The following is a 27,364-nucleotide window of genomic DNA, read 5'->3' on the forward strand; positions in this document are numbered from 1 at the left end:
AGGAAAAGGGGGAAAAATAAAAGGGGAAAAGGAAAAGGGGGAAAAATAAAAGGGGGAAAAATAAAAGGGGAAAAGGAAAAGGGGGAAAAATAAAAGGGGAAAAGGAAACGGAGGAAAAGGAAAAGGAGGAGGAGGAGGAGGAGGAAGGGGAGGAGGGAGCAGCCGATGATTCCCAAATCCCGGCATCCCTCGCTCCGCTGGAAGCGGCTCCGGGCCGGGCCCGGCGCTCCCCGCCGGGATTTGGGAATTTCGGGATCAGCCCCGGAGCCGGGAGAGCCCCGGGAGGATCCCGGGATCCCGGGGTTCCCGCCGGGATCGGGAATTCCCGGCCCCGCGGCCCATGCGGACACCGAGCGGCGGCCGCGGCCTGCCCAGGTCAGCGCATTCCCGATTTTCCTGCCCCCCATTCCCGAAAAAAATACCCTGGATCCAGCCGGGGACCCACACCCGCCCCCAAATCCATGGATCCCGAGCTTTTCCCTGCCCCGCGCCCCAGCCGCTCCCGGTTTTCCAGCCCCTGCTTCCCGAAAATCCAGCCCCAAATCCCTGGATCCAGCCCCAGATCCCAGCTCCCCGCCCCAAATTCCCATTTCCAGAGGTTTTCCCGGAGGGAAGAGCCCGCCCGTTCCTCCCCGCTGTCACCGCCGCTCCCGCTTTTCCTTCTTCCCCAAAATCCGCCCCCAAATCCCTGGATCCAGCTGGAAATTCCCATCCCCACCCCCAAATCCAGGGATCCCGAGGATTTCCTGGCCGTTCCCGCTTTTCCTGCTCTCTCTTCCCAAAAATCCGCCCCCAAATCCCCGGATCCATCCCCCAATCCCGAAATCCAGAGCCCTTCCCACGCCCCGGCCATTCCCGCTGTTATTCCCGCTCCAGAATTCCCAGTTTTCCCCCTACGGCTTGGATTTCAAACTCCCAAAAAAACCGGGAATGAGAAGAAAAAATTCCCATGGGAAAACTCCCCCCCCCCACCCCCCCATTCCCGCCCTTTTCCCGAATTCCCAAATCCCCGCGGGGTTTTCCTGCGGGAAATCCTCGGTTCCAGAGGGGCGGGAGATTCCCGGAGCTTTTCCCGCTTTTAGGGAATTTTTGGGAAGCTTTGGCTGCCGCAGGAATGGAACCTCGGGAATCTCTTATCCTCCTTTTTTATCCCTCCCCCCCTCCTCCTTTTCCAAGGAATTATTTGGGATTTAGGGATTGCAAACATTCCAGGGAAAACCCCAAGGAACTCGGCTCCGGGGGGGGGGGGGGTGGAAATTCCCGATTTTTTGTGCCGGAATAAAACCAGGAATAAAATCCGGGATCTTGGGGAGCTCAGATCCTCGGGGGATTTTTTGGGAAGACGAAGGGAATTCTGGGAGAAAGGGAATTTTGGGGGAAGATGTTTGATTTATTCCCAGGTATTTATTCCCGGGATTAGCAGCAATTCCCGGCCAATCCCGCTGGGATGGATCCCGGATTTTTGCTGGGATGGATCCCGGATTTCCCACTGGGATATATCCTGGATTTCTGCTGGGATGGATCCTGGATTTCTGCTGGGATGGATCCAGGATTTCCCACTGGGATGGATCCCGGATTTCCCGCTGGGATGGATCCAGGATTTCTGCTGGGATGGATCCCGGATTTCCCGCTGGGATGGATCCAGGATTTCTGCTGGGATGGATCCTGGATTTCCCGCTGGGATGGATCCAGGATTTCTGCTGGGATGGATCCTGGATTTCCTGCTTGGATGGATCCAGGATTTCCCACTGGGATGGATCCCGGATTTCTGCTGGGATGGATCCTGGATTTCCCACTGGGATGGATCCCGGATTTCTGCCGGGATGGATCCTGGATTTCCCGCTGGGATGGATCCTGGATTTCCCGCTGGGATGGATCCAGGATTTCTGCTGGGATGCATCCAGGATTTCCCACCGCTGTTTCCAACCCCTGATCCGATCCCGGCTGGGATGGATTCAGATCCAGGGGAAGAGCTCGGGATGATCCCGGGCTGGATCCGGATCCCTGGGATGATCCCCGGGATGGATCCAGACGGATCCTGGAGCAGCTCCGGTGCCAGGGATAAAAATATCCCGGGATAAAATTCCTCCGGGATCGGGAGAGCCGGGCCGGGCTTGGATCCGGCTGCTCCCGTTCCCACCGGGAAGAGCCGGAGCCTCCTTGGGAATCGCCGTTCCCAGGGATCATTCCCATCCCCACATCCAGGGATTTTCCCGCTTCCCCCTTTTCCCGGCCCGCTGTATTTCCATGGATCCCCGACAGCTCCGGGAATTCCCGTTCCCAGGGATTTTCCCGTTTTTCCCTCATCCCACGGGATCCCTTTCGCTCCCGGGATGTTCCCGCCCGCAGCTGCGCAGGAAACTCCGGGAAGATTCCCTTTTCCCCTTGGATCAATCCCAATCCCAGGATTATTTTGGAGGGCTGGGATAAATCCGGCGCTGGGATAAATCCGGGCCGGGCTGAGGTCAGCGCTCCAAACGGGAGTGACCTTTTCCCGGGATAAAATTGGGATGGGCCGCGATTCCCGCCGGGAGAAGGATCCAGAGCGGGGAGAGGCCGGATCCCGATCCCGGTTTTTATTTTTTTTTCCCAATTTTTTTCGGGAGCCGGCGCTGCAAGGCCCGGGAATTCTCGGTGTCCCGGCTCCGGAGCTTTCCTGGGTTTTTCGGGATTCTTCTCCCACTTTTTGTGGATCGATCTTTGGCTGGATTCTTGTCCTGGATTCCCGGCGCCGCATCCCCAGGAAAATTCCCAAGGCCGGGTGAGCCGGGAGAGGTTCCCGCTGCGGGAAAAGGGAAGATCCCGACTTTTCCCGGGAGATTTCCCCGGGATCATCCCTGGGGAGCATTCCCGAGGCTCCGACCTTCCCGCCCTTCCCGGCGCCCTCCAGGCGCTCTCCGCTTTCCGGGCGGATGCTCCATCGATCCTGGATCGATCCCGGCCGGATCCCGGCGCTTCCCGCCCTTCCCCGGGAGCGGGATCCGCAATTCCCGGGATAAATTCTCCCTGAGCCATTCCCGGCTCCCTGCCCGAGCTGGAGCTGGGCTTGGATCCATCCCGCCAGGGCTGAGCCCCCTTTTCCAACCCTTTTCCAACCCTTTTTTCCCCCCTTTTCCAAGCCTTTTCCCCCCTCTTTTCCAAGCCTTTTTCCCTCTTTTCCAACCCTTTTTCCCCTTTTTCCAAGCCTTTTCCCCCCTCTTTTCCAAGCCTTTCCCCCTCTCTTTTCCAAGCCTTTTTCCCTCTTTTCCAACCCTTTTTCCCCTTTTTCCAAGCCTTTCCCCCCCTCTTTTCCAAGCCTTTTTCCCTCTTTTCCAACCCTTTTTCCCCTTTTTCCAAGCCTTTTCCCCCCTCTTTTCCAAGCCTTTCCCCCTCTCTTTTCCAAGCCTTTCCCCCCCTCCTTTCCAAGCCTTTTTTCCCTCTTTTCCAAGCCTTTTTCCCCCTTTTCCAAGCCTTTTTTCCCGGTTTTCTGCAGGAACGCCCCTGGAGCAGCCGGGCCCCCCCCGCCATGGCCTCGCCCCCCCCGCCCGCAGTAGGTACTGTCAGCCTCGGCGTCGGGAATTCGGGAATTCGGGGAATTTTGGGAGTTCTGGGAATGGGACACCCAGCCCGGGGTGGGAAGCAGGGAGCAGCTCCCGGGGTATCCCAGATTTCCCAGCTGGAGCCGCTGGGGATTGGGAAAACACGGAGGGCTCTTGGATCCTGGGGTTTGGGGGGTGCTGATCCCGTTCTCTGGCCCTGTTTCCCTGGATCCCGATTCCCTGATTCCCGATTCCCTGATTCCCGATTCCCTGATCCCCCATTTCTCGGGGTCCTGATTCCCTGATCTCCCATTTCCCTGGATCCCGCTTCCCTGGTTCCAAATCCCTGTTTCCCTGGGTCCCAATTCCCTGGTCACTGATTCCCTGATTCCCGATTCCCTGGTTCCTGATTCCAATTCCCTGTTTCCGATTCCCTGCTTCCCTGTTTTTTCCTCTTTCCCTCCGTTCCCGGTCTCTGTTCCCATCCCTCTCCCTCCCCCTTCCCTTCTCCATCTCCATCCCCCTTTTCCCCTCCTCCTCCTCCTCCTCCTCCTCCTCCATCCCTTTTCCATCCTCCATTCCCGTCCTTCTCCCTCCGTCCCCTCCCCTTTTCCATCTCCATCCCCTCCTTCCCCTTTTCCCATCCCGCTTTCCCGTTCTCCCATTCCAGGATCTCCCCCGGAGCCCCCCGGCCCCGCGGGGATGGAGGAGCTGGGCCAGGCCTTCGACTTCCAGGACAGCGAGGAGGAGGAGGAGGAGGAAGAGGAGGACGAGGAGGATTCCGGAGCTGATCCCTGCCCTGATCCCGGAGCCGATCCCGGAGCCGATCCCGGAGCCGACGTCGCTCTCCGAGCGCCCCCGCGCCGGCGGCGCCCGCCCGGCTCCGGTGAGGAGCGTTCCCGGCGTGGAATTCCCGGTATTCCCGGCGTGGAATTCCCAGTATTCCCAGCGTGGAATTCCCGGTATTCCCGGTGTGGAATTCCCAGTATTCCCGGCGTGGAATTCCCGGTATTCCCTGTGTGGAATTCCCGGTATTCCCGGTGTGGAATTCCCTGTATTCCCAGCATGGAATTCGCAGTATTCCCAGCGTGGAATTCCCGGTATTCCCGGCGTGGAATTCCCAGTATTCCCGGCGAGGAATTCCCGGTATTCCCGGTGTGGAATTCCCAGTATTCCCAGCGTGGAATTCCTGCTGGTTCCCGGCGTGGAATTCTCTGTATTCCCAGTGTGGAATTCCCGGTATTCCCAGTGTGGAATTCCTGCTGGTTCCCGGTGTGGAATTCCCGGTATTCCCAGTGTGGACTTCCCGGTATTCCCGGTGTATCCCAGGGGTGCCGACACCGATTCTCTTTGCTTTTCCTTCCCTGCAGACGGGCTGGGGATGGAGACCCAGGAAGGGTGAGTGGGATTTGGGGAATTTCCTGGGAATTCCGGGGGTTTTAGTGGGATTTGGGGCATTTCCTGGGAAGTCCAGGGAGTTTGGGGGTTCTGCTGGGGTTTTGAGGAGTTTAGTGGGATTTCCATGGAATTTTGGGGGGTTCTGGTGGGATTTCAGGGGGTTTCCTGAGACTTCCATGGAGTTTCCTGGGATTTTGGGGGATTTCAGGAGGTTTGTGGTGGAATTCTCAGTTTCCCCCAACTTCTCGCCATTCCAAGGAGCTCCAGGCGGGAGAACTCTGGGATTTTGGGATCTTTTCCATCATCCCTAAAGAGCTGGGATGACCCTAAAACCTGGGATCCCCCAAATCCCGGGAGGAGCAGCTGGGGAGGGAATTCCTGATTTTGTTTCTGCCGTGGGAAGGGGGGTGACGGGGGGCTGGGAGCTTTGGGAGCGCCCAATCCCGAGGGATTTGCCCCGATCCCGAGGGATTTTTCCCTGGAATGCTGCCTGACACCGCTCCCGCAGGATCCCGGCCCAGGTGAGCAACGGCGAGGCCGGAGGAGATTCCCAGATCCGGAACCGCACCTGGAAGAGGGAGAGCATCTGCCGAGGTGGGGAAAAGCTGGAATAACCCCTGGGATAACCCTGGAATAACCCCGGAATAACCCCTGGATAACCTCTGGATAACCCTGAGATAACCTTGGGATAACCCCTGGATAACCCTGGGATAACCCTGGAATAACCCATGGAATAACCCTGGATAACCTCTGGATAACCTCGGGGTAACCTTGGGATAACCCCTGGATAACCCCTGGATAACCTTGGGATAACCCTGGGATAACCCCTGGATAACCTTGGGATAACCCCTGGATAACCCCTGGATAACCCCTGGATAACCCTGGGATAACTTTGGGATAACCCCTGGATAACCCCTGGATAACTTTGGGATAACCCCTGGATAACCCTTGGATATCCTTGGAATAACCTTGGGATAACCCTGGAATAACCCTGGAATAACCTTGGGATAACCTTGGGATAACCCCGGGATAACCCACGGTGGGCTTGGGGGTGTTCCTGCATCCCGGTGGGATCCCAGGCTGCTGATCCCAATCCCGATGATCCCGATGATCCCGATGATCCCGATGATCCCGATGATCCCGATGATCCCCAATCCCGGGCTTTTCCAGGGGAGCGTTTCTCCTTCCCGGAGGTGGAGGACGAGGTCATCTACGACGACGTTCCCTGCGAGGGCCTGGATGCGGAGCAGGACGGTACGGAAGCGCCGCTTCCCGCTTTTCCAGGGCTCCCCATCCCATTTTTCCATCCAGAAGGAGGATCCCAATCTCCAGGGGGCTGTGGATGGGAATAAGCGGGGAATTCCCGGGATCTGGGAGGGGTGGAGCCCTCCCCAGACAAATCCCTGCTGGATCCATCCCGGCGTGCTCCCGGCTCCCCTCCGAACAATCAAACCCCAGAATTCCCACGGCTTGGGGAAGAAAAGCGGGAATTGTGTGGGAATTGAGCGGGAATTGAGCAGGAATTGAGTAGGATTCCCGGGAATGCAGACACGGGAATTGAGCGGGAATTCACCAGGGATTGAGCAGGAATTGAGTAGGGATTGAGCAGGATTTCCCGGGAATGCAGGCATGGGAACTGAGCGGGAACTGAGTGGGATTCCCGGGAATGCAGGCGCGGGAATTGAGTGGGAATTGAGCGGGATTCCTGGGAATGCAGACACGGGAATTGAGCGGGAACTGAGTGGGATTCCCGGGAATGCAGGCGCGGGAATTGAGCGGGAATTAAGCGGGATTCCCGGGAATGCAGACACGGGAATTGAGTGGGAATTGAGCGGGATTCCCGGGAATGCAGGCGCGGGAATTGAGCGGGAATTAAGCGGGATTCCCGGGAATGCAGACACGGGAATTGAGCGGGAATTAAGCGGGAACTGAGTGGGATTCCCGGGAATGCAGACACGGGAATTGAGTGGGAATTGAGCGGGAATTAAGCGGGATTCCCGGGAATGCAGGCGCGGGAATTGAGCAGGAATTGAGCGGGAACTGAGTGGGATTCCCGGGAATGCAGGCGCGGGAATTGAGCAGGAATTGAGCGGGAACTGAGTGGGATTCCCGGGAATGCAGGCGCGGGGCTGCTCCCGGCCGCGGGGCCGCGCCTGGGCCCGGAGCTGGCCTGGAGCTCCAGCGAGTTCGAGAGCTACAGCGAGGGCGAGTCCGGGGAGGAATCCCGGCCGGAATCGCGGCGGGATGCCGAGCCCGCCAAGCTCCGAGCGGCCTTCCAGCCCAAGGTACCCATCCCGGGAATTCCCAACCCTCGGGAATCCTCGTCCTTCCCTGGGAATTCCCACCTCTCCAGCCCGAGGTACCCATCCCGGGAATTCCCATCCCTTTGGAATGTTTGTCTCTCCCTTGGAATCCTGATCCCTCCAGCCTGAGATATCCGTCCCGGGAATTCCCAACCCTCTGGAATCCTCATCCTTCCCTGGGAATTCCCACCTCTCCAGCCCAGGATGTCCATCCCGGGAATTCCCATCCCTTTGGAATCTTCGTCCCTCCAGCCCAAGGTGTCCCTTGGGAATCCTCATCCCGGCTTTTCCCGGGATTCCCCTGCGTGGAGGCACCGGAGCATCCTGCAGATGCTGCCGCGTTTTTCCTGGAATTCTCTTTCTCTTTTCCTCCTTCCCTTTGAATTTTCCCCCTGCTGGATCCTCTCCCTGCCTTTCCCTGCTGCACTTCCCGCTGCATCCCAGCTGGAATTTTTGGGATGATTTCTCCTGTTCCCGAACCTTTCCCTGCTGTCCCTGCGCTCCCTGCCTGCTCCCGGCTGGAATTCCGGGATTTTCGGGATGATTTCTCCTGTTCCCTGCTGTCCCTGCACTCCCTGCCTGCTCCCGGCTGGAATTCCGGGATTTTTGGGATGATTTCTCCTGTTCCCTGCTGTCCCTGCTCTCCCTGCCTGCTCCCGGCCGGAATTCCGGGCTGCCGCCGCTGTTCCCTGCTCCTTTGGGATGATCTCTCCTGTTTTTTTGCATTTGCTGCTTCCCGGGATCTCTGCTCCGCTCTCCCGCTTTGCTTTGGGCTCAGCTCTCTCCCGACTTCCATAAACTCAAGGAAAAATGCGCCAGGACTAAGCGGGAGCTCCTGGCCCGGAGCCTTGGGGGGAAGGAAATGCAGGAGCTGAAGCACAAATCCGATTGGAAGGTACCGCTCCCGTCCCGAAATTCCCAACATTCCCGAAAGATCAGCCTGGAGCTGCCGAGGCGCCGCCGTCGGAATTCGGGGATTGCGGGGATCAGGAAGGAAGGGATTCAGGGATTCGGGAAGGAATTCGGGAGGGGATTCAGGAGTTCAAGAATTTAGGAAGAAATTCAGGAAGGAATTCAGGAAGGAATTCAGGAATTCAGGAAGGAATTCAGGAATTCAGGAAGGAATTCAGGAAGGAATTCAGGAATTCAGGAAGGAATTCAGGAAGGAATTCAGGAATTCAGGAAGGAATTCAGGAAGGAATTCAGGAAGGAATTCAGGAATAAGGAATTCAAGAATTCAGGAGTTCGGGGTGGGGGGGGGAAGAAGGAATTCGGGGAGGAGTTCCGGAAGGAATTTGGGAATTCAGGAAGGACTTCAAGAATTTAGGAAGAAATTCATGAAGGAATTCAAGAATTCGGGAAGGAATTCACAAAGGAAGGAATTCAGCAATTCAGGAAGAAGTTCAGGAATTCAGGAAGGAATTCAGGAAGGAATTCACAAAAGAAGGAATTCAGGAATTCAGGAGGGAATTCAGGAGGGAAGGAAGGAGAATTTTGGGAATTGTGGAATTGCAGAGCCCATCCCATCCCGGTATTCCATGGGGTAAAGCAGTGGGATTTGGGGTGAAGCTCTGGGATTTGGGGAGTGGAAGGCCAATCCCCCTTTTCCTGCCCCACTCCTCCGATCCCGCCTCCCTTCCTGGCCCCGCTGAGCTGCTGCATCCAGAGGGATCCGGAGGGATCTGGAGGGATCCGGAGGGATCCCGGAGCCCTGGCCGCGTGCTGCTGCTCCCGGCTGCGTGGGAGAACAGGGAATGGCGCTCCATGGATGATCCTGAGGGGCCGCCTGGAGCTTCCCGATCCCTGCGATCCCCGTGATGATCCCTGAGATCCCAGTTATCCTTGTTATCCCTGGGATCCCCGTGATCCCTGTGATCCTGGGGATCCCTGTGGCTCCAGTGATGATCCCAGTGATCCCTGTGATCCCGATGGCCCAGCTGATCCCTGTGATCCCGGGGATCCCTGTAATCCTGGTGCTGATCCCGGTGATCCCTGTGCTGATCCCTGCGCTCAGATCCTGCTGATCCCTGAGATCCCAGTGATCCCTGGGATCCTGCTGATCCCGGTGATCCCGGTGCTGATCCCGGTGATCCCAGCACTGATCCCTGCGCTGATCCTGCTGATCCCCACGCTGATCCCTGCGCTGCTCCCTGTGCTGATCCTGGTGCTGATCCCGGTGATCCCAGCACTGATCCCGGTGCTGATCCCACTGATCCCCGCTCTGATCCCAGCCCTGATCCCTGTGATCCCAGCCCTGATCCTGCTCTGATCCTGGTGCTGATCTCACTGATCCCTGCTCTGATCCCATCCTCGATTCCAGTGCTGATCACATCCCCGATCCTGATGATCCCAGCCCCGATCCCAATGATCCCATCCCCGATTCCCACACTGATCCCAGCCCTGATCCCGATGATCCCGTCCCTGATCCCGGTGATCCCAGCCCCGATCCTGGTGATCCCAGCCCCGATCCCGGTGATCCCGATCCCGGTGATCCCAGCCCCGATCCCAGTGATCCCAGCCCCGATCCCAATGATCCCATCCCCGATTCCTGCACTGATCCCATCCCTGATCCCGATGATCCCATCCCTGATCCCGGTGATCCCAGCCCCGATCCCGGTGATCCCGATCCCGGTGATCCCAGCCCCGATCCCAGTGATCCCGATCCCGGTGATCCCAGCCCCGATCCCGGTGATCCCGATCCCGGTGATCCCAGCCCCGATCCGGTTCCCAGGTGTCGCAGCTGATGCGGGCGGCGCGCAGCGGCACCAGGGACGGGCTGGAGCGGACGCGCATGGCCGTGCTGCGCCGGGTCACCTTCCTGCAGCGCCGCGACGGCCCAGGTGAGCCCCGGGAATCCTCGGGAATCCTCGGGAATCCTCGGGAATCCTCGGGAATCTCATCCCCCGGGAATCGCCCGCCCCGCTTCCCTCCCTCATTCCAAGGGTTTGGAGCTTTCCTGGGACTCTGCGCCCAGCTCCGCCTCCCTCCTTTCGTCCTTTCGGAATGAGGCCTCAGCTTCCTCCTTGGGATTCCTTCCCGGCAGGATTTCTTTCCCTAAATTCCCAATCCCCAAGGGGTTTCCCTCAGACTTCTCCCTCCGGATTTTTTCCCTGAATTCCCAATTCCCAGGCGGTTTCCCTTGGATTTTTTCCCATCAGGATTTTTTCCCTGAATTCCCAATTCCCAGGTGGATTTTTCCCTCCAGATTTTTTCCTTAAATTTCCAATTCCCAGGCGGTTTCCGTCAGATTTTTCCCTCCGGATTTTTTCCCTAAATTCTCAGGGGGTTTCCCTTGGATTTTTCCCATCAGGATTTTTTCCCTAAATTCCCAATTCCCAGGCGGTTTCCCCCCGATTTTTCCCTCCAGATTTTTTCCCTGAATTCCCCATTCCCAGAGGGTTTTCCTGACCCTTCCCTCTCCCGTAGGGAACGGGGAGCGGGAAAACCAAACCCCGCAGCCCAGCAAAGCCCTTGGCGAGGGCGGTTTTTGGGGAAACCTGATCCCACTCACCTTTCCCACTTTTCCGGGATTTTTCCCCGCATTTGAAGCTTTCCTTTGGCCGTTCCCTGCAAACTCCCACTCGCTCCCTGCGTTTTTGGGATGCGGCGGTGACTCCCCGCCGGCACGCGGGGGTGTCCTTGGATCCCTTGGATCCCTTGGATGTTTCCCTCCGGGTTTCCCTCGGAATTCCCAATTCCCGGGGCTTTCCCTGTCCCGCAGGGGATGGGGAGCGCAGGAGGAGCGCGGCCGAGGCGGAGAAGCCGCCGCGCTCCCGCCGGAGCTCCCGGGTTTCCCTGGAGCAGCCGAGGGGAGGTAGGATCCGGGGGAGGTAGGATGGATCCCGCCGGATCGCCAGTGCCTGGAGCTTCCCGTGGGATCGGCTGCGTGTGTTCCCGCCATTCCCAGAGCATTCCCGGGGATCGGCTGTGTGTTCCCGCCATTCCCAGAGCGTTCCCATGGGATCGGCTTCATGCTCCTGGTGTTCCTGCAGCTTTCCATGGGATTGGCTGTGTATTCCCGCCATTCCCAGAGCATTCCCGGGGATCGGCTGTGTGTTCCCGCCATTCCCAGAGCGTTCCCATGGGATCGGCTTCATGCTCCTGGTGTTCCTGCAGCTTCCCATGGGATTGGCTGTGTGTTCCCGCTGTTCCCAGAGTATTCCTGGATATTGGCTGCGTATTCCCAGCATTCCCAGAGCATTCCCAGGGATTGGCTCTGTGCTCCCACCATTCCCAGAGCGCTCCCATGGGATTGGCTTCGTATTCCCACCATTCCCAGAGCATTCCCAGGGATCCATCCCACCATTCCCAGAGCATTCCCGGGGTTTGGCTGTGTGTTCCTGCCATTCCCAGAGCATTCCTGTGGGATCCATCCTGCCATTCCCAGAGCATTCCTGGGATTTGGCTGTGTGTTCCTGCCATTCCCAGAGCATTCCTGTGAGCATTCCCAGATCCATCCTGCCATTCCCAGAGCATTCCTGGGGTTTGGCTGTGTGTTCCCGCCATTCCCAGAGCATTCCCAGGGATCCATCCCGCCATTCCCAGAGCATTCCCAGGGATCCATCCCGCCATTCCCGCACGGCCAGCGCGGCTTTGGGGCGCGGCAATCCCGGGAGAGCATCCCCAGGAGGAGGAGCCGAAATTAGGGAAGGAAAGAGGTCCCCGCAGCCCTTCCCTTCCTTCCTGCCCCCAGCCCTTCCCTCCCCTCCGATTCCCGGGATTTCTGGCCCGGGATGGGGCCATGTGGAGGCGGCGGCCGCGCTCCCGTCCCGACCTTTCCTTGGCTCATCCCGAGCTTTCCTTGGCTCATCCCGAGCTTTCCTTGGCTCGCTCGCCCTCCTCCTCCTCGGCTGCTTCGGCCTCGGGTAAGGGCTGCCCGCTCCGGCGCTTCCCGCTTTTCCTGCGCTTCCAGCTCCTTTTCCCGGCTCTTTTCCCATTTCCCGCTGGCTTGGACTGAGGGCGAGGCGCTGTTCCCGGGCAGATTTTTGGGATGGGGACCTTCCCTGTCCCATCCCTGTCCCATCCCTGTCCCGCTCCTGCCCGGCTCATCTCGGTACCCGGTGATCGCTCTGGAAGGACACGAGATCCCGGGAAAAGCGGGAAAAGCGGGGAAAAAGGTTCATTTGGGGGTTTCTGGTGTTTCCCTGCCCAGGGGACTCGGAGGAAGAGGATTCCGGGTTCCTGGAGGTCACCGTGTCCGACATGAAACATCCCCCGCCCGAGCTGGGCCCCGCACCCGAGGGGCTGAGCCCACAGCAGGTCTGGGATCGGGATCGGGATCGGGATTGGGATTGGGATTTGGATCGGGGCTTTCCTGGGATCTGGGATCTCGGCTTTCCTAGGATTTGGGATCGTGGCTTTCCCAGGATTGAGATCGGGGCTTTCCTGGGATCTGGGACTGGGGCTTTCCTGGCATCTGGGATCAAGGATTTCCCGGGATTTGGGATCGGGGCTTTCCCGGGACCTGGGGGTGTCACGGCCTCCCCTGGGCTCTGCGGTTGAGCAGCGGGGAAACGCCGAGTCAGCAGAACCGGTGCTGCTGAGTCAGCACTTCCGCCAGGCTGGGGCTGCTTCCCTTTTCCTGGGATTTGGGGTTGGAGGATCACGGCCGGGCCCCACAGGCTGGGCCTGCATTTCCCTGATCCCGGGATTTGGGATTTTTGGGATCAGGGCTCTGCCTGCATTTCCCTGATCCCGGGATTTGGGATTTGTGGGATCAGGGCTCTGCCTGCATTACCTCGATCCTGGGATTTGGGATTTTGGGATCCTGGACATTCTCGTGTCCCGCAGGTGCTCCGGCGGCACATCCTGGGCTCCATCGTGCAGAGTGAGCGCAGCTACGTCGATTCCCTGAAGCGCATCCTGCAGGTGGGGGGGACCCCGTTTTCCCGGGATTGGGCACCCCCCTGGCGCCCATCCCAGGATCCCAGCGCCGGAATTCCCGCAGGATTACCGGAACCCGCTGCTGGAGATGGAGCCCAAGGTGCTGAGCGCCCGCAAGTGCCAGGTGGTGTTTTTCCGGCTGAAGGAGATCCTGCAGTGCCACTCCATGTTCCAGATTGCCCTGGCCTCCCGCGTCTCCGAGTGGGATTCCAACGAGAAGATCGGAGACCTCTTCGTGGCCTCGGTGCGGGGAAAACCGGGAAAAGCCCCAAATCCCGCTGGGATCCCAGAAAAAGCCAGGAATAGCCCCCGCCAAAATCCCTTGGGGTCGCGTCGGAAACCAGGAATAGCCCCCAACATCTCCCTTGGATCCCATAAAAAAACCGGGAATCGCACCCAAAATCCCCTTGGGATCATCCCATAAAAAACCAGGGAAAATCCCTTTTGGGATCTCATCCCTGAGGAATCACTCCAAAAATCCCTTTGGATCCCATAAAAAACTGGGAATCGCACCCAAAATCCCTTTGGGATTTCATCCACGAGGAATCACCCAAAAATCCCCTTGGATCCCATAAAAACCCGGGAATCCCCCCCCAGATTGATCCCATCAGGGACGGGTGGAGCAAAGGAACCCCCAGCCGGGACACCCTCAGCCCCCACGCTTGGCCCATCCCGGTTTTTTTCGGGAATTCCCACCTCATTCCCGCTCTCTCCCAGTTCTCCAAGTCCATGGTGCTGGATGTCTACAGCGACTACGTCAACAACTTCACCACGGCCATGGCCCTCATCAAGAAGGCGTGTCTGACCAAACCCGCCTTCCTGGACTTCCTCAAGGTCAGCTTCTCCCCAAAATCCCGGTTTTTATGGCATTTCCCAAAATCCCATTTTCCTGGCATTTCCCCAAAATCGTAGTTTTTATGGGATTTCTCCCAAATCCCGGTTTTTATGGCATTTCCCCCAAATCTCTGTTTTTATTTTATTTTCCCAAATCCCTGTTTTTATGGCATTTCCCCAAATCCCTTTTTTTATGGCTTCTCCCATTCCCAGTTTTTATGGCTTTTCCCCCAAAATCCCAGTTTTTCTGGCATTTCCCCCAGATCCCACTTTTATGCCATTTCCCCAATCCCAGTTTTTAATTTCCCCAAAAATCCCTGTTTTTATTTTATTTCCCCCAATCCCGTTTTCCTGGCATTTCCCCCAATCCCAGTTTTTATGGAATTTCCCCCAATCCCGTTTTTTATGGAATTTCCCCCAATCCCGGTTTTTCCGGCGTTCCTCCCCGGCAGAAGCGGCAGATGGCCAGCGCCGACCGCGTCACGCTCTACGGGCTGATGGTGAAACCCATCCAGAGGTTCCCTCAGTTCATCCTCCTCCTGCAGGTGAGGAGGGAGAGATCCTGGAGGACCTTGAGGAGCTCCTGGATGATCTTGAGGAGCTCCTGGAGAACCTTGAGGAGCTCCTGGAGAACCTTGAGGAGCTCCTGGAGGACCTTGAGGAGCTCCTGGAGGACCTTGAGGAGCTCCTGGAGAACCTTGAGGAGCTCCCGGAGAACCTTGAGGAGCTCCTGGAGGTGGTTTTGGAGAAGGTTCTGGAGAAGAACCTTTATGAACGCTGTGGGACAGGGCCAGACTTTTATTTTTTGGTTGGATTTTTGGATCCATCCCAAGGGCCACCTTCCAAGCTTTGGTTTTGGAGGTGCCCAAAGCGCTTCCAATTCCCTCAGTCCATCCTTCTCCTGCAGAAGAACCTCCTGGGAAGGGAGGTTCTGGAGAAGGTTTTGGGGAGGTTCTGGAGAAGGTTTTTGGGAGCTTTTGGAGAAGGTTCTGGGAGGTTCTGGAGAAGGTTTTTGGGAGGTTCTGGAGAAGGTTTTTGGGAGGTTCTGGAGAAGGTTTAGGGAGGTTCTGGAGAAGGTTTTTGGGAGCTTCTGGAGAAGGTTTTGGGGATGTTTTGGTGAAGGTTTTTGGTAGGTTCTGCAGAAGGTTTTTGGGGAGCTTCTGGAGAAGCACCTTTTTGGGGAGCTGCAGAACAGCGCCGCACTTCGGGGTGAACACCCTGCTTGGATTTTTGGATCCACCCAAGGACCATCCCCCAAACCTGAGCTGTGGAGGCTCCGGAGGTCGCTGGTCCCTGGGGACCGCGGCCATTCCCGGTGTTTCCGTGTGCCAGGACATGCTGAAGAACACGCCGCGTGGCCACGCCGACCGGCTGGCGCTGCAGCTGGCGCTGACCGAGCTGGAGACGCTGGCTGAGAAGCTCAACGAGCAGAAGCGCTTGGCTGACCAGGTGGCCGAGATGCAGCAGCTCAGTAAGAGCATCAGCGACCGCAGCAGCCTCAACAAGGTGGGGGCTCCTCGTCATCCTCATCTTCATCCTCCCGCTCGTCTTCGTCCTCAGCCTTGTCCTCAGCTTTGTGCTTGGCCTTATTGTCCTCATCCTCCTTGTTCTCCTCATCTTCATCCTCCTTCTGTTTCTCTTCCTCGTCCTCTTTGTCCTCTCATCCTCTTCATCCTCTTCTTCTTCCTCTTTCTCCTCATCCTCCTGCTCATCTTCATCCTTATCCTGCTTGTCCTCCTTCTCCTCCTTCTCCTGCTTGTCCTGCTCCTTGTCCTGCTCCTCCTCCTCCTCATCCTCATCTTCATCCTCATTCCTCCTCATCCTCCTGCTCATCTTCATCCTCAGCCTTATCCTGTTGTCCTCCTTGTCCTCCTCCTCCCTCCTCCTCCTCCTCGTCTTCCTCCTCCTCTTCCTCCTCCTCTTCCTCCTCCTCTTCCTCCTCCTCTTCCTCCTCCTGCTCATCTTCATCCTCAGCCTTATCCTCCTTGTCCTGCTTGTCCTGCTTGTCCACCTTCTCCTCCTCCTCCTCATCCTCCTGCTCATCTTCATCCTTGTCCTGCTTGTCCTCCTCCTCCTCCCCATCCCCATTCCTGGCCGGATCCGGAGCTGCCGGGTGGGATTTGCGGCTCCCTGTCCACCCTGGGGATTTTGGGAAGCCGGATCCCTCTTTGCTCCCAGAGGATCTTGATCCAAACCGAGCCTTGAGGGTGGAATTTGGGAATTCCTCCCCAAGGATCTGCTGGATTGGGATTTGGAGCTCCCTCTCTGTGTCAGGGCATCTCCAGGTTCTGGAGAAGGTTTTTGGGAGGATCTGGAGAAGATTTTTTGTAGGTTCTGGAGAAGGTTTTGTGAGGTTCTTGAGAAGGTTTTTGGGAGGTTCTGGAGAAGGTTTTGGGTGGTTCTGGAGAAGGTTTTTGGGTGGTTCTGGAGAAGGTTTTTGGGAGGATCTGGAGAAGATTTTTTGTAGGTTCTGGAGAAGGTTTTTGGGTGGTTCTGGAGAAGGTTTTGGGAGGTTCTGGAGAAGGTTTTGGGAGGCCTCGGAGGAGAATTTGGAAGTTCTGCAGGAGCTTTGGGGACCTTTCGGAGCAGCTTTATCTTTTGCCAATGGCGGGAATTCCATCTCCGTGGTGGGATCGGGCTCTCTGGGGTGGCCTCTGGAGTGAGACCTGGGGCTCGTCCTGCAGCTGCTGAGCTCGGGGCAGCGGCAGCTGCTGCTGTGCGAGACGCTGACCGAGACGGTGTACGGGGACCGCGGGCAGCTGCTCAAGTCCAAGGAGAGGAAGGTGTTCCTGCTCAGCGACCTCCTGGTCTGCGCCAACGTCAACTTCAGGTACGGGCCGGCCACCTGCAGAGCCTGGAGACTCTGGAGGGGGCAGCACCTCCTTGTCCTCATCCTCATCCTCTTCTTTATTCTCATTCTTCTCGTTCTTATCTTCATTGTCCTTATCGTCATCCTCATCCTCGTCCTCATCCTTCTCCTCATCCTCATCCTCCTCATTCTCCTCCTTGTCTGCCTCTTCTTCCTCCTCCTCTTCCTCATCCTCCTCGTCCTTGTCCTCCTGGTCCTCACCCTTCTCCTCTTCCTCCTGCTCCTCCTCCTCCTCCTTCTCATCCTCATCCTCATCCTCATCCTCATCCTCATCCTCATCCTCATCCTCATCCTCATCCCCATCCTCCTCCTCCCCCTCCTCCTCCTCCTCCTCCTCCTCCCCCTCCTCCTCCTCCTCCTCCTCCTCCCCCTCCTCCTCCTCATCTTTCTTGTCCTAATCTTCCTCTTCCTCATCCCCATCCTCATTTTTGGGGAGAATCCCACCAAGTCTGGGGTTTTTGGGAGAATCTCCATCAAATTTGGGGTTTTCGGGTGGGAATCCCAACGAGTCTGGGGTTTTTGGGTGGGAATCCCATCAAATTTGGGGTTTTCCTGCCCACCTTTGACCCCCCACTGCTGCTGTGGGGTCTCGGAGCTGCCGTGGGATCCAGGAACGGGGTGGGATGGGCGGAATTTGACACCTCCAAGCGGGAAAAGCTCCCGAAATTCCCAGGAAATCCCACTGAACTCCTCCTTTTTGCCCTCTCCAGGCCGGTGCCCGCAGGGTAGGTGCCGGGCGTGCTGTGCTGTGTGGTGTGCCCCACTTTTGGGGGTTCCTGCACGGTGTGGGGTGCTCAGCCTGCCGCCTGCATTTCGGGGGGGGGGGAGATTTTGGGAAATTCCAGCGGGTTTTTTGGGAAAATCCGGGCGTTTTTGTTAAACCTGGAATTCTTGCCGTGGCTGGAAATCCGCAGACTCCCTTCGGGGGGTTCCCGCGTGGCGTGGGCTGCTGGGCTTGCGGGAGGCGCCTGTTTTTGGGGAAAATCCGTGTTTTTTTGGGAAAATCCGTGGGTTTTTTTGGGAAAATCCGGGTTTCTCTTGACCTGGAATTCTTGCCTTGGCAGAGGCCAGCTGGAAATCAGCAGCCTGGTGCCGCTGGGCCCCAAGTACGTGCTGAAGTGGAGCACGGCCCTCCCGCAGGTGCAGGTGGTGGAGGTGGGCCAGGAGAGCGGCGCCGGCGACAAGGACGGCGCGGCCGTGGCCAACGCCGGCCAACGCCGGCACGCGCCCGCTGGCCAGGCCGCCCACAGTGAGCTCCGGAGGGAATTCTGGGGGGATTTCATCAAGCTGGGAGGTGGTGGGGTCATGGGTGTGGAGCTCCAGTGGAATTTCTGATGGGAGAACTTCCCTGGGCTGGGATTTGGGGGATTTCATCACTCTGGGAGGTGGTGGGGTCGTGGGTGTGGAGCTCCAGCTGGATTTCCAACAGGAAAACCTCCCTGGGCTGGGATTTGGGAGGATTTTAGGGGATTTTATCATTCTGGGAGGTGTTTGGATTGGAATTCCAGTGGAGTTCCCAATGGGAGAACTTCCCTGGGCTGGGATTTGGGAGATTTCATCACTCTGGGAGGTGGTGGGGTCGTGGATGTGGAGCTCCAGCCTCATTCCCAGCAGGAGAACCTCCCTGGGCTGGGATTTGGGGGATTTCATCGCTCTGGGAGGTGATGGGGTCGGAGATGTGATGTTCCAGCGGAATTCCCGATGGGAGAACCTCCCTGGGCTGGGATCTGGGGGATTTTGGGGGATCTCACCCCTCTTGGAGTCCCCACCCGTGGCCGTGTTTGAGGCGCTCGGGGCTCTCCGTGGTGCCGCTGGCTCCTGGGCTCCATCTCGGTGTCTCCTCCACCCCGGGGTGGATCCCGGGGCATTCCTGAAATCCCGCTTTTTCCCCCCAAAGACAAGGTGTACCTGGGCCCCCCGCGGCTCTTCCAGGAGCTGCAGGACCTGCAGAAGGACCTGGCGGTGGTGGAGCAGATCACGCTGCTCGTCAGCACCTTGCACGGCACCTACCAGGTACCGGCCGGGAGCGCCGGCTGCTCCGGCGGGATCAGGGGTGATCCCGAATCCCACGGCGCTCTGGGAACGTTCCCGGTGTTCTCCAGAACCTGAACATGACGGTGGCGCAGGACTGGTGCCTGGCCCTGCAGAGGATGATGAAGGTCAAGGAGGAAGAGATCCACTCGGCCAACAAGTGCCGGCTGCGGCTGCTGCTGCCCGGAAAACCGGACAAGTGAGGGCGGGAATGCGGGAATGCGGGAATGCGGGAATGCGGGAATGAGGGAATGAGGGAATGCGGGAATGCGGGGAGGAAGAGGGAAAGGGATGAGGAGGAGGAAGAGGAGGATGAGGATGAAGATGATGAGGAGGATGAGGATGAAGATGATGAGGAGGGTGAGTATCACAGTGAGGAGGATGATGATGGGGATGAGGATGAGGATGAGGAGGAAGAGGGAAAGGGATGAGGAAGAGGAGGATGAGGATGAAGAGCAGGATGAATATGATGAGGATGAGGAGTAGGAGGAGGAGGATGAGGATGATGATGGGAATGAGGAGGAAGAGGGAAAGGGATGAGGAAGAGGAGGATGAGGATGAAGAGCAGGATGAAGATGACGAGGATGATGAGGAAGATGTGGACAATGAGGAGGAGGGTGAGGAGGAAGAGGATGAGGAAGATGAGGAAGAGAAAGGAGGAGAAAAACGAGAAGGAGGATGAAGAGTGGGATGAAGATGATGATGAGGAGGAGGGTGAGGATCACAATGAGGAGGAGGATGAGGAAGAAGAGGGAGGAGGAAGACGAGGAGAAAGAGGATGAAGAAGATGAAGATGAGGGTGGGGATCACAGTGAAGATGAGGAAGAGGAGGGAGGAGGAAGAGGAGGAGAAGGAGGATGAGGATGAAGGTGGTGATCACAGTGAGGAAGAGGAAGCAGAGGGAGGAGGGGGATGAGAAGGAGGATGAAGATGAGGATGAGGATCACAGTGAGGAAGGGAAGACGAGGAGAAGGACGACGATGATGATGACGATGAGGCTGAAGGCTGCCGTGTCCCGCAGGTCCGGGCGCCCCATCAGTGTCATGGTGGTGTTCATCACCCCCAGCCCCCTCAGCAAGATCTCCTGGGTGAACCGGCTGCACCTGGCCAAGATCGGCCTGCGTGAGTCTTCCCGGAAAACCTGGGAAAGGGGGGAAAACCGGGAGCGAGGGGCCGGAGCCGGGCTGGGAAGTCGGAATTTTTTCCTGTAATTCTGGGTTTTTCGGGATTTGTTTTTTTTTAATTTTTATTTTTCATCCCCCCACCTCCACGCTGCGTTAATTCCGTGAAGGGGGTGAGGCACGTCCCGAATCCGTGGGAAACGGTGGATTGGGGTGGGAATGGATCCCAAAGGTGGGGTTTGGGGTCGGGCTGATCCCGGAGCTCCCGGTTTTCCGCAGGGGAGGAGAACCAGCCGGGCTGGCTCTGCCCGGATGAGGACAGGAAGAGCCGAGCTCCCTTCTGGTGCCCCATCCTGTCCTGCCACATTCCAGCCTTCTCCTCCAAAGCCTTGGATCTGCAGGTGAGAGCCGGGAAAACCCCGGATCCGGGAGGGAAAGGCACAAATCCCGCCCTGGAAGGGCTGGAAAAGGCAGGAATTGGTGCAATCCAAGGGGGAAAATCTGGAATAGCAGCTGCATCCCAGATTTTAGGGTTCCCACTGATTCCCTGCCTGTTTGGGGTGCTTTGGGTTCTCCATCCCCTTTCCCTTTGCATCCATGAACTTTGGGGCGGAAAAGCCCAAATCCCACAGTGGAGGGGCTGGAAAAGGCAGGAGCTGGGACATTCCAAGGGGGAATTTTGGGAATGGAGGCCGGGCCGTGTCCGAATCCCGATGTTTGGGTTCCCACCGCAGCTGGGAGCCGCTGTCCACAATCCCGTCCATTCCTCGCTCCTGGGATTCTCAGCCGTCAGCACCTCCCTGCCCCAGGGCTTCCTGTGGGTGAGCAAACCCCAAACTCCGGGATTTGGGATCTGGGATTATTTGGGATTAATTTGGGATTAATTTGGGGTGGCTCTGGCTGGAATCCCAGAATGCTCATTCCTGGTTTTCCTGCCCCACAGTTGGGAGGGGGTCAGGAAGGGGTGAGGGGCAGGTGGAGATCTCCGGGTGAGGAAAACCCCAAACAGATCCCGGGATTTGGGATTATTTGGGATTTGGAGCTGTTCTGGCTGGGATCCCCTTCCCATGGAATCCTGGAATGCTCATCCCGGTTTTCCTGCCCCGCAGGTGGGAGGGAGTGGGGTGGAGATCTGTGGGTGACCAACGGATCCCAGGATTTGGGATTTGGGATGGCTCTGGCTGGAATCCCGGGATGCTCATTCCCACTTTTCCCCTTTTCCCGCAGGTGGGAGGGGGGCAGGAGGGGGCGGGGGGGCAGGTGGAGATTTTCTCCCTGAACCGCTCCGTGCCCCGAACCGTCAAATCCTTCCCGGTGCCGGCCCCGGTGCTGTGCATGGAATTCATCCCGGAGCCGAATCCCGAGGATCCCGGGGAGCAGGGAATGGCCCCGGATCCGGCCCCCAACGCCCCCCACCCCGCAGTGTGCCTGGGGCTGCAGGACGGGAGGTGAGGTCCCAAATCCCAGCTCCGATCCCAAATCCCGGCCCCAATCCCAAATCCTGGCCCTGGCCCCAAACCCTAGCTCCGATCCCAAATCCCAGCTCCCTTCCTGACTGCCAGCTCCCATCATCCCAAATCCCAGCCTGGATCCCAAATCCCAGCTCTGATCTCAAACCCCGGCTCCGATGCCAAACCCCAGTTCCAATCCCAAATTCTGGCCCTGGTCCCAAACCACATCTCCGATCCCAAATCCCAGCTCCCATCCTGAATCCCAGCCTGGATCCCAAATCCCAGCTCCCATCCCAAATCCCAGCTCCGTTCCCTCAACGGGATCCTGGGATCCTCGAATCCCAGCCGTTCCGGGGCTGATCCCGGAATTCCGGCCCCAATGCTTCCCAGCCTGCTGGTGTACGGCAGCGTGGATTCGGGAACGCCGTGCCTGCTGCGCTGCCAGATCCCGGGAATGCCGCCCATCCTGTGCCTCCGGAACAGCCCCGAGTTCCTGCTGGCGGGGCTGCAGGACGGGAACGTGGCCGCCTTCCCCCGGAACCACGGTGAGCATTCCCGGGAATGAATCCCCGTTCGGGACATCCCATTGGGATAAATCCATCTTTGGGATATCCCGTTGGGATTGGGATAAATCCCCACCTAAGATATTCCATCAGGATCAATCCCGGTTTGGGATATCCCATTTAGGATAAATCCACATTTAGGATATCCCATTGGGATAAATCCCTGTTTAGGATATCCCATTGGGATAAATCCCCATTTTTCTTTTGTTTTCCCAACATTTTCCCTGGCATTCCCAGAGCAGGAAAATCCCAGTTTTCCCGTGCTGGATCCAAACAAACTCGTTTTGGGGGAAAACCTTGGCAAAATGGTCCTGCAAGCTCCAATGTGGGATGCGCAAGGAATGGGAATTGCCTTCCCAAAATTCCCATTTCTGGGGCTGGAAATGGCGTTGGTCCCCTCCAACCCCCCTCAGGTGGAATATTCCTTTTATTCCCTGGATTTTGGGGTCATTTTCCCGGGATTTGGCTCAGGCTGAGGTCCCATCCTGCTGCCATCCCTCTTTTCCAGGAATTCCTGGACTGGGAAATTCCTCGTTTTCATCACTAGGGGGTTGGAAAGAGCCGGGAATCCAGCGGAATTGGGGCGGTTTTCGGGCAGAATTCCGGGTTTTCTCCGGAAAAGCTGCAGGAAGCAACCCCTGGCTCAATCCTGAGCCACCGAATTCCCTTAAAATCGGAATTTTGGGACTGTGCCCGTCCCCCTTCCCAAATGATCCAGCGCTGGGAGCCAATTAATGGGATTTAATTAATTGTAAATTGATTAAAGAGCAGCCACAGGGGGGAGTTCTGAACCTCTTCCCGATTTTCTGTGAGGGAAAAGCTTCCCTGGAATCATTCCTTTTCTGTGGAAGTTGGGATTTGCTGGGAGCAGGGCTTGGAGCATCCAAAGGCTCCTTCATCCCTGGGATCCGAGGGTTTGGGTAAAAAAAACATGGATTGGGAATAAAAAGATGGGAAGTGCCGATGGATTGGAGCCTCTGGCGTTGGATTCATCCCTACCCAGCTGCTCCCGAAACCTCAGGATTGGGCCTGGAATGGCCCAAATCCGTTACAAAAAAAGGGAATTTTCCAAAGAGCCCTCAGGGTGGAGGGGCCACTCCTTCCAAAAGGGAATTCTGGGAATGTTGGGAAGTAGGAATGACCCTCCTGGTGACCCCTGGGGGAACTCGGCTTCACCTGGAGCTTCCTGGGTGTGCTTGGTTCTGTGTTTTCCCTGCTGTTATCCCGTTCCGTTAACCCACTCCGTTATCCCATTCCTGTTATCCCATTCCATTATCCCATTCCATTATCCCATTCCATTATCCCATTCCGTTATCCCATTCCGTTATACCATTCCGTTATACCATTCCCCATTATCCCGTTCCTGTTATCCCATTCCATTATCCCATTCCGTTATCCCATTCCGGTTATCCCATTCCATTATCCCATTCCGCTATCCCATTCCATTATCCCATTCCGTTATCCCATTTTCTGTTATCCTGATGCCATTATCCCATTCCATGTGTTCCCATTCCATGGTTTCTGTCCTGTATTCCCGTTCCACGTTCCCGCTCCACATTCCCGCTCCACATTCCCATTCCACATTCCCACTGCACATTCCTGTTCCACATTCCCGCTCCACATTCCCATTCCACATTCCCACTGCACATTCCCGCTCCACATTCCCGTTCCATGTTCCCGTTCCAGCGGGTCTATGGGACGCGGCCGCGCTCCGGCTGCTCCGGCTGGGCTCGGGCCCCGTGCGGGCGCTGCTGGCGCTGGAGGAGTCGCTCTGGGCCAGCTCCCAGAACCTCGTCAGCGTCCTGGGAACGCCAGAGCTGCAGAGCCAGGTACGGAACTGCGGGAATAACGGGAACTGCGGGAATAATGGGATCGGGAATGGGAATGGCTACGGGGATGGAAATGGGAATGGGAACAGGAATGGGCATGGGAATGAGAACAGCTACGGGAATGGGATCGGGTTTGGGAACAGCTATGGGAATGGGAATCGGAATGGGAGCAGGAATGGGAATGGGAACAGCTATGGGAATGGGAATGGGAATGGGAATGGGAACAGGAATGGGAACGGGAATGGGAAAAAGCCCTGGAAAAGGCTTGGAGTGGGGCTGGATTCTGGCGGGCAGTGCTGGGAGCTGAATTCCCATCGGAGCCCCGCGCTTCCAGAGCGGCTCCCGAGATCAGGAGTTCTGGGATTCCCAAAATCGCAGAGATCCCAAAACACCCTCAGCGAGCCTCGAGGCGAGGCCTGACCGCGGCGGGGAGGGCCGGGAGCTGAATTCCCGGTGGGAATGGCGGGAATCCGGGGGTGTGGGGAGGAGGGCAATCCCGGGAACGTCGGGAATTCCGTCAGCACCGTTTCGAGGCGCACCCGGAGGCGGCGGTGACGCGGATGGTGCGGGCGGGCAGCGGGGTCTGGATGGCCTTCGCCGAGGGCTCCTCCATCCGCCTCTTCCACACCGAGACCCGCGAGCACCTGCAGGAGATCAACGTGGCCACCAGGACCACCCTGCTGCTGCCCGGTCAGCAATTAGCGCTTAATTAGGGTCGTTAATTAGTGATCTATGGGAATGGGATCACCCTGCTGCTCCCCAGTGAGCAATTAATCACTAATTAGGGACATTAATTAGTGATCCGTGGGAATCAGGGAATGGGATCACCCTGCTGCTGCCTGGTGAGATCCTAATTAATAACTAATGAGAGGAATTAATTAATTAATGGATCCAGGGGATCCCATTAGTGAGGGGAATCTTCCTGCTGCCCAGTGAGAGCCCAGTCAGCACTAATGAGGGGTGGGAGCTAATTAATGAATCCATAGGGAATTAGGGAATGGGACCTTCCTGCTGTCCAGTGGGATGGTAATTAACAGCTAATGAGATGGATTAATTAATGGATCGGGGGGAATTAGGGAATGGGGTCCCACCAGGGTCCGTGGCAGGGGTGGAACTGGGCAGGAATTGTGTCCCGTGATCCCATCCCTGGATCCCGACTTTATCCCGTGATCCCATCCCCGTTCCCCATCCCATTCCCACTCCGGGTTATCCCGGCCTCATTCCCACTCCACAATTCCACAATCCCTTCATTAGTTCCTGACACCAGACTTGTGTAGTTCCCTGTTTTATCCCTATTTTTCTCTTTTTCCAGGCATGTCCCAATATCCCAATATTCCGGTATCCCAATATCCCTCCCATCCCTGCATTCCCAGGCAGGAGCGTTGGGATTAAATCCATTTGAGCTCCTGCTCCCAAACCATCTGGAATTTGGCAGCTCCTCTGTGAGCCACTGTGGATTTCTCAATTTCCCTGGATTTATCGATTTCTCTGGATTTCTCGCATTCCCTGGATTTATCGCTTTCCCAACTCCCGACAACTCCTTCCCACAAAATCCTCATTCCCTGTTGGAATCTCTTTTCTCCCTCTTTTTCTTTTCCCTCTTCTAATTCCGTTCTATTCCCAGCGCTTCCCGCTGGGTGCGGCTCTGCCGGGATCTTCCCAAGGCCGTTCCCTACGGAAACCGGGGGTTGTGCCTCGGGATTCTCCCTGATCCCGGCTTCTCCCGGCTTTTCCCGTGGCAGGGCAGAAGCTCGTGCGCGTCACCAGCCTCCTGCTGTGCCAGGGCTCGCTCTGGGTGGGGACGGATCTGGGAATCATCGTCCTGCTGCCGGTGCCGCGCCTGGAGGGCATCCCGAAAATCACCGGTGAGCCCGGAAAACGGCAGCATTCCCGGAGAAACCGCGCCGATCCCTGAAAAATGGCGCCCGTTCCCAGAAAACAGCGCCAATCCCAGGCTTTTCCCAGCCCATTCCCATGCTGTTCCCAGAGAAACGATGCCCGTTCCCAGGGGAATGGTGCCCATTCCCAGCCCATTCCCAGTCCATTCCCAGCCCATTCCCAGGTTCTTCCCAGCCCATTCCCAGGTTCTTCCCAGCTCCATTCCCAGGGAAACAGCACCATTCCCAAAAAACCAGCGCCCATTCCTAGAGAAATGGCGCCCATTCCTGGGCTCGCTCCCAGCCCATTCCCGCCTTGTTGCCATCCCGATCCCGCTGTTTCTGTTCCCGGCTCTTTCCCAGGTGGTTCCCAGCCCATTCCCAGGGAAACAGCGCCATTCCCAGCTTTGTTCCCAGCCCATTCCCGCCTTGTTCCCATCCCAATCCCGCTGTTTCCATTCCCAGCCCATTTCCACCTTGTTCCCATCCCGATCCCGCCATTCCCGCTCCCATCCCACTCGGATCCCTGTTTTCCAGGGAAGGGGATGGTGTCCCTGAACGGCCACGCCGGCCCCGTGCAGTTCCTGGCTCTGGCTCTCAGCACTTTGGCTCCCGACGCCCTCCGGGCCGAACAGGACGAGGCCGACGAAGCGGACGAGGAGAAATCCCCGGATCCGGAGGGGCTCCCGCCACGGGAAATGCGGAAAAAAGGGATTTTGTTACAATACCGGCTGCGCTCCACTTCCCACCTGCCCGGCCAGCTGCTCTCCGTGCGGGAAGCGGCACCAGGAGCACCGGGAACGCCGGGACACGCCGAGGAGGATGGATCCATCTACGAGCTGGCCGACGATCCCGACGTGTGGGTGCGGAGCCGGCCCTGCTCCCGGGATTCTTCCCGCAAGGAAATCTCCTCGGTGGCCATCGTCTCCGGAGGCCGCGGGTACCGGGATTTCCGGGCGGAATCCACGCACCGCTCCGGAGATGCCGACAGCTCCCTGCTCATCTGGCAGCTCCCGCTGGCGCTGTGAGCCCCGCACGGAATTCCCGAATTTCCTACCTCAGGAATCCCCCGAATTCCCGGGAGCGTCGCCGCCCTGGGCGCTTCGGCCACTGCGAGGAAAACAAACTGGGAAAAACGCCGGATTTTCGCCCAAATCTGGCGGACCTGGAGTTGGGAGTGGCAGGATTTTCCTGGTTTCCCTGTGTGTGTGTGTGTGGATAATCCCTAGAGATAGAAATCCCTGGATTATAAATAGGCTGTACATTATTACCTGTAAAAAGAAGGAATCTGTATATATTGGGAATGCCGGGAAGAGCGGGAGCAGCTCCCGAAAAAGCGGCTCCGGCTGCAATATCCACTCCTTTTCCCGACCGGGAACTTAAGGATCTTCCATACTGAAATCCCCTGGATCTGGGAGCCGAGCCTGCTTGGCTTCCCAAGGAAAGGAAAACAGGGGGAGCGTGGAAATAAATCCCATAGGAATGGCCGTGGTTTCCTTGGTTTGTGGCTTTGGGGCTTTCCCAGGATTTGGGGGGCAGCATTCCAAGGGTTCTGCTTCCCTGGGAATGCTCCGGGAGGGGGCTTGGAGCAGCCTGGGAATGCAAGGGGTTTCCAACGGAATGGGACGAGCTTTAAGATGATTCCAACCATCCTGGAATTCTGGGATTCTGGTGCAGCCCCTGGAGC

The 27,364-nt window shown here is 57.5% G+C and overlaps 1 protein-coding gene across 8 annotated transcripts; it reads left to right on the top strand.

The window, feature by feature from the left end:
• The first annotated feature begins 141 nt into the window (after window positions 1-141).
• On the top strand, window positions 142-27,164 carry ARHGEF10L (Rho guanine nucleotide exchange factor 10 like). Of its 8 annotated transcripts, XM_086860375.1 has the most exons (30): window positions 143-375; window positions 3,473-3,533; window positions 4,189-4,404; window positions 4,889-4,916; window positions 5,425-5,510; window positions 6,087-6,170; window positions 7,038-7,201; window positions 7,998-8,114; window positions 9,951-10,059; window positions 10,941-11,033; window positions 12,372-12,478; window positions 13,010-13,087; window positions 13,167-13,346; window positions 13,820-13,936; window positions 14,389-14,481; window positions 15,269-15,442; window positions 16,621-16,766; window positions 17,516-17,530; window positions 17,870-18,054; window positions 18,703-18,818; window positions 18,908-19,035; window positions 19,858-19,958; window positions 20,237-20,358; window positions 20,692-20,778; window positions 21,185-21,405; window positions 21,799-21,953; window positions 23,658-23,800; window positions 24,322-24,490; window positions 25,543-25,665; window positions 26,215-27,164. In XM_086860375.1, exons 1-30 carry the CDS (start codon window positions 166-168, stop codon window positions 26,703-26,705), a joined length of 4,119 nt encoding a protein of 1,372 aa, XP_086716501.1. In that variant the 5' UTR covers window positions 143-165; the 3' UTR covers window positions 26,706-27,164. The 8 variants fall into 8 exon arrangements, with proteins under 8 accessions (XP_086716509.1, XP_086716501.1, XP_086716502.1 ...); XM_086860376.1 differs by lacking the exon at window positions 17,516-17,530; XM_086860377.1 differs by lacking the exon at window positions 10,941-11,033 and having other exon boundaries at window positions 144-375.
• The last annotated feature ends 200 nt before the right edge of the window (window positions 27,165-27,364 follow it).

Source organism: Cyanistes caeruleus, chromosome 22, assembly GCF_971803275.1.
Source record: "Cyanistes caeruleus chromosome 22, bCyaCae1.hap1.1, whole genome shotgun sequence".
NCBI lineage: Eukaryota > Metazoa > Chordata > Aves > Passeriformes > Paridae > Cyanistes > Cyanistes caeruleus.

What these genes read in the sequence shown, in the direction of transcription:
- ARHGEF10L (XM_086860375.1), top strand. Translation starts at nt 166, where the DNA reads ATGATTCCCAAATCCCGGCATCCCTCGCTCCGCTGGAAGCGGCTCCGG. An exon ending in GAGACCTCTTCGTGGCCTCG is followed by an intron (nt 13,347 to 13,819) that starts GTGCGGGGAAAA and finishes GCTCTCTCCCAG; the next exon opens with TTCTCCAAGTCCATGGTGCT. An exon ending in CTGGGGCTGCAGGACGGGAG is followed by an intron (nt 21,406 to 21,798) that starts GTGAGGTCCCAA and finishes AATGCTTCCCAG; the next exon opens with CCTGCTGGTGTACGGCAGCG.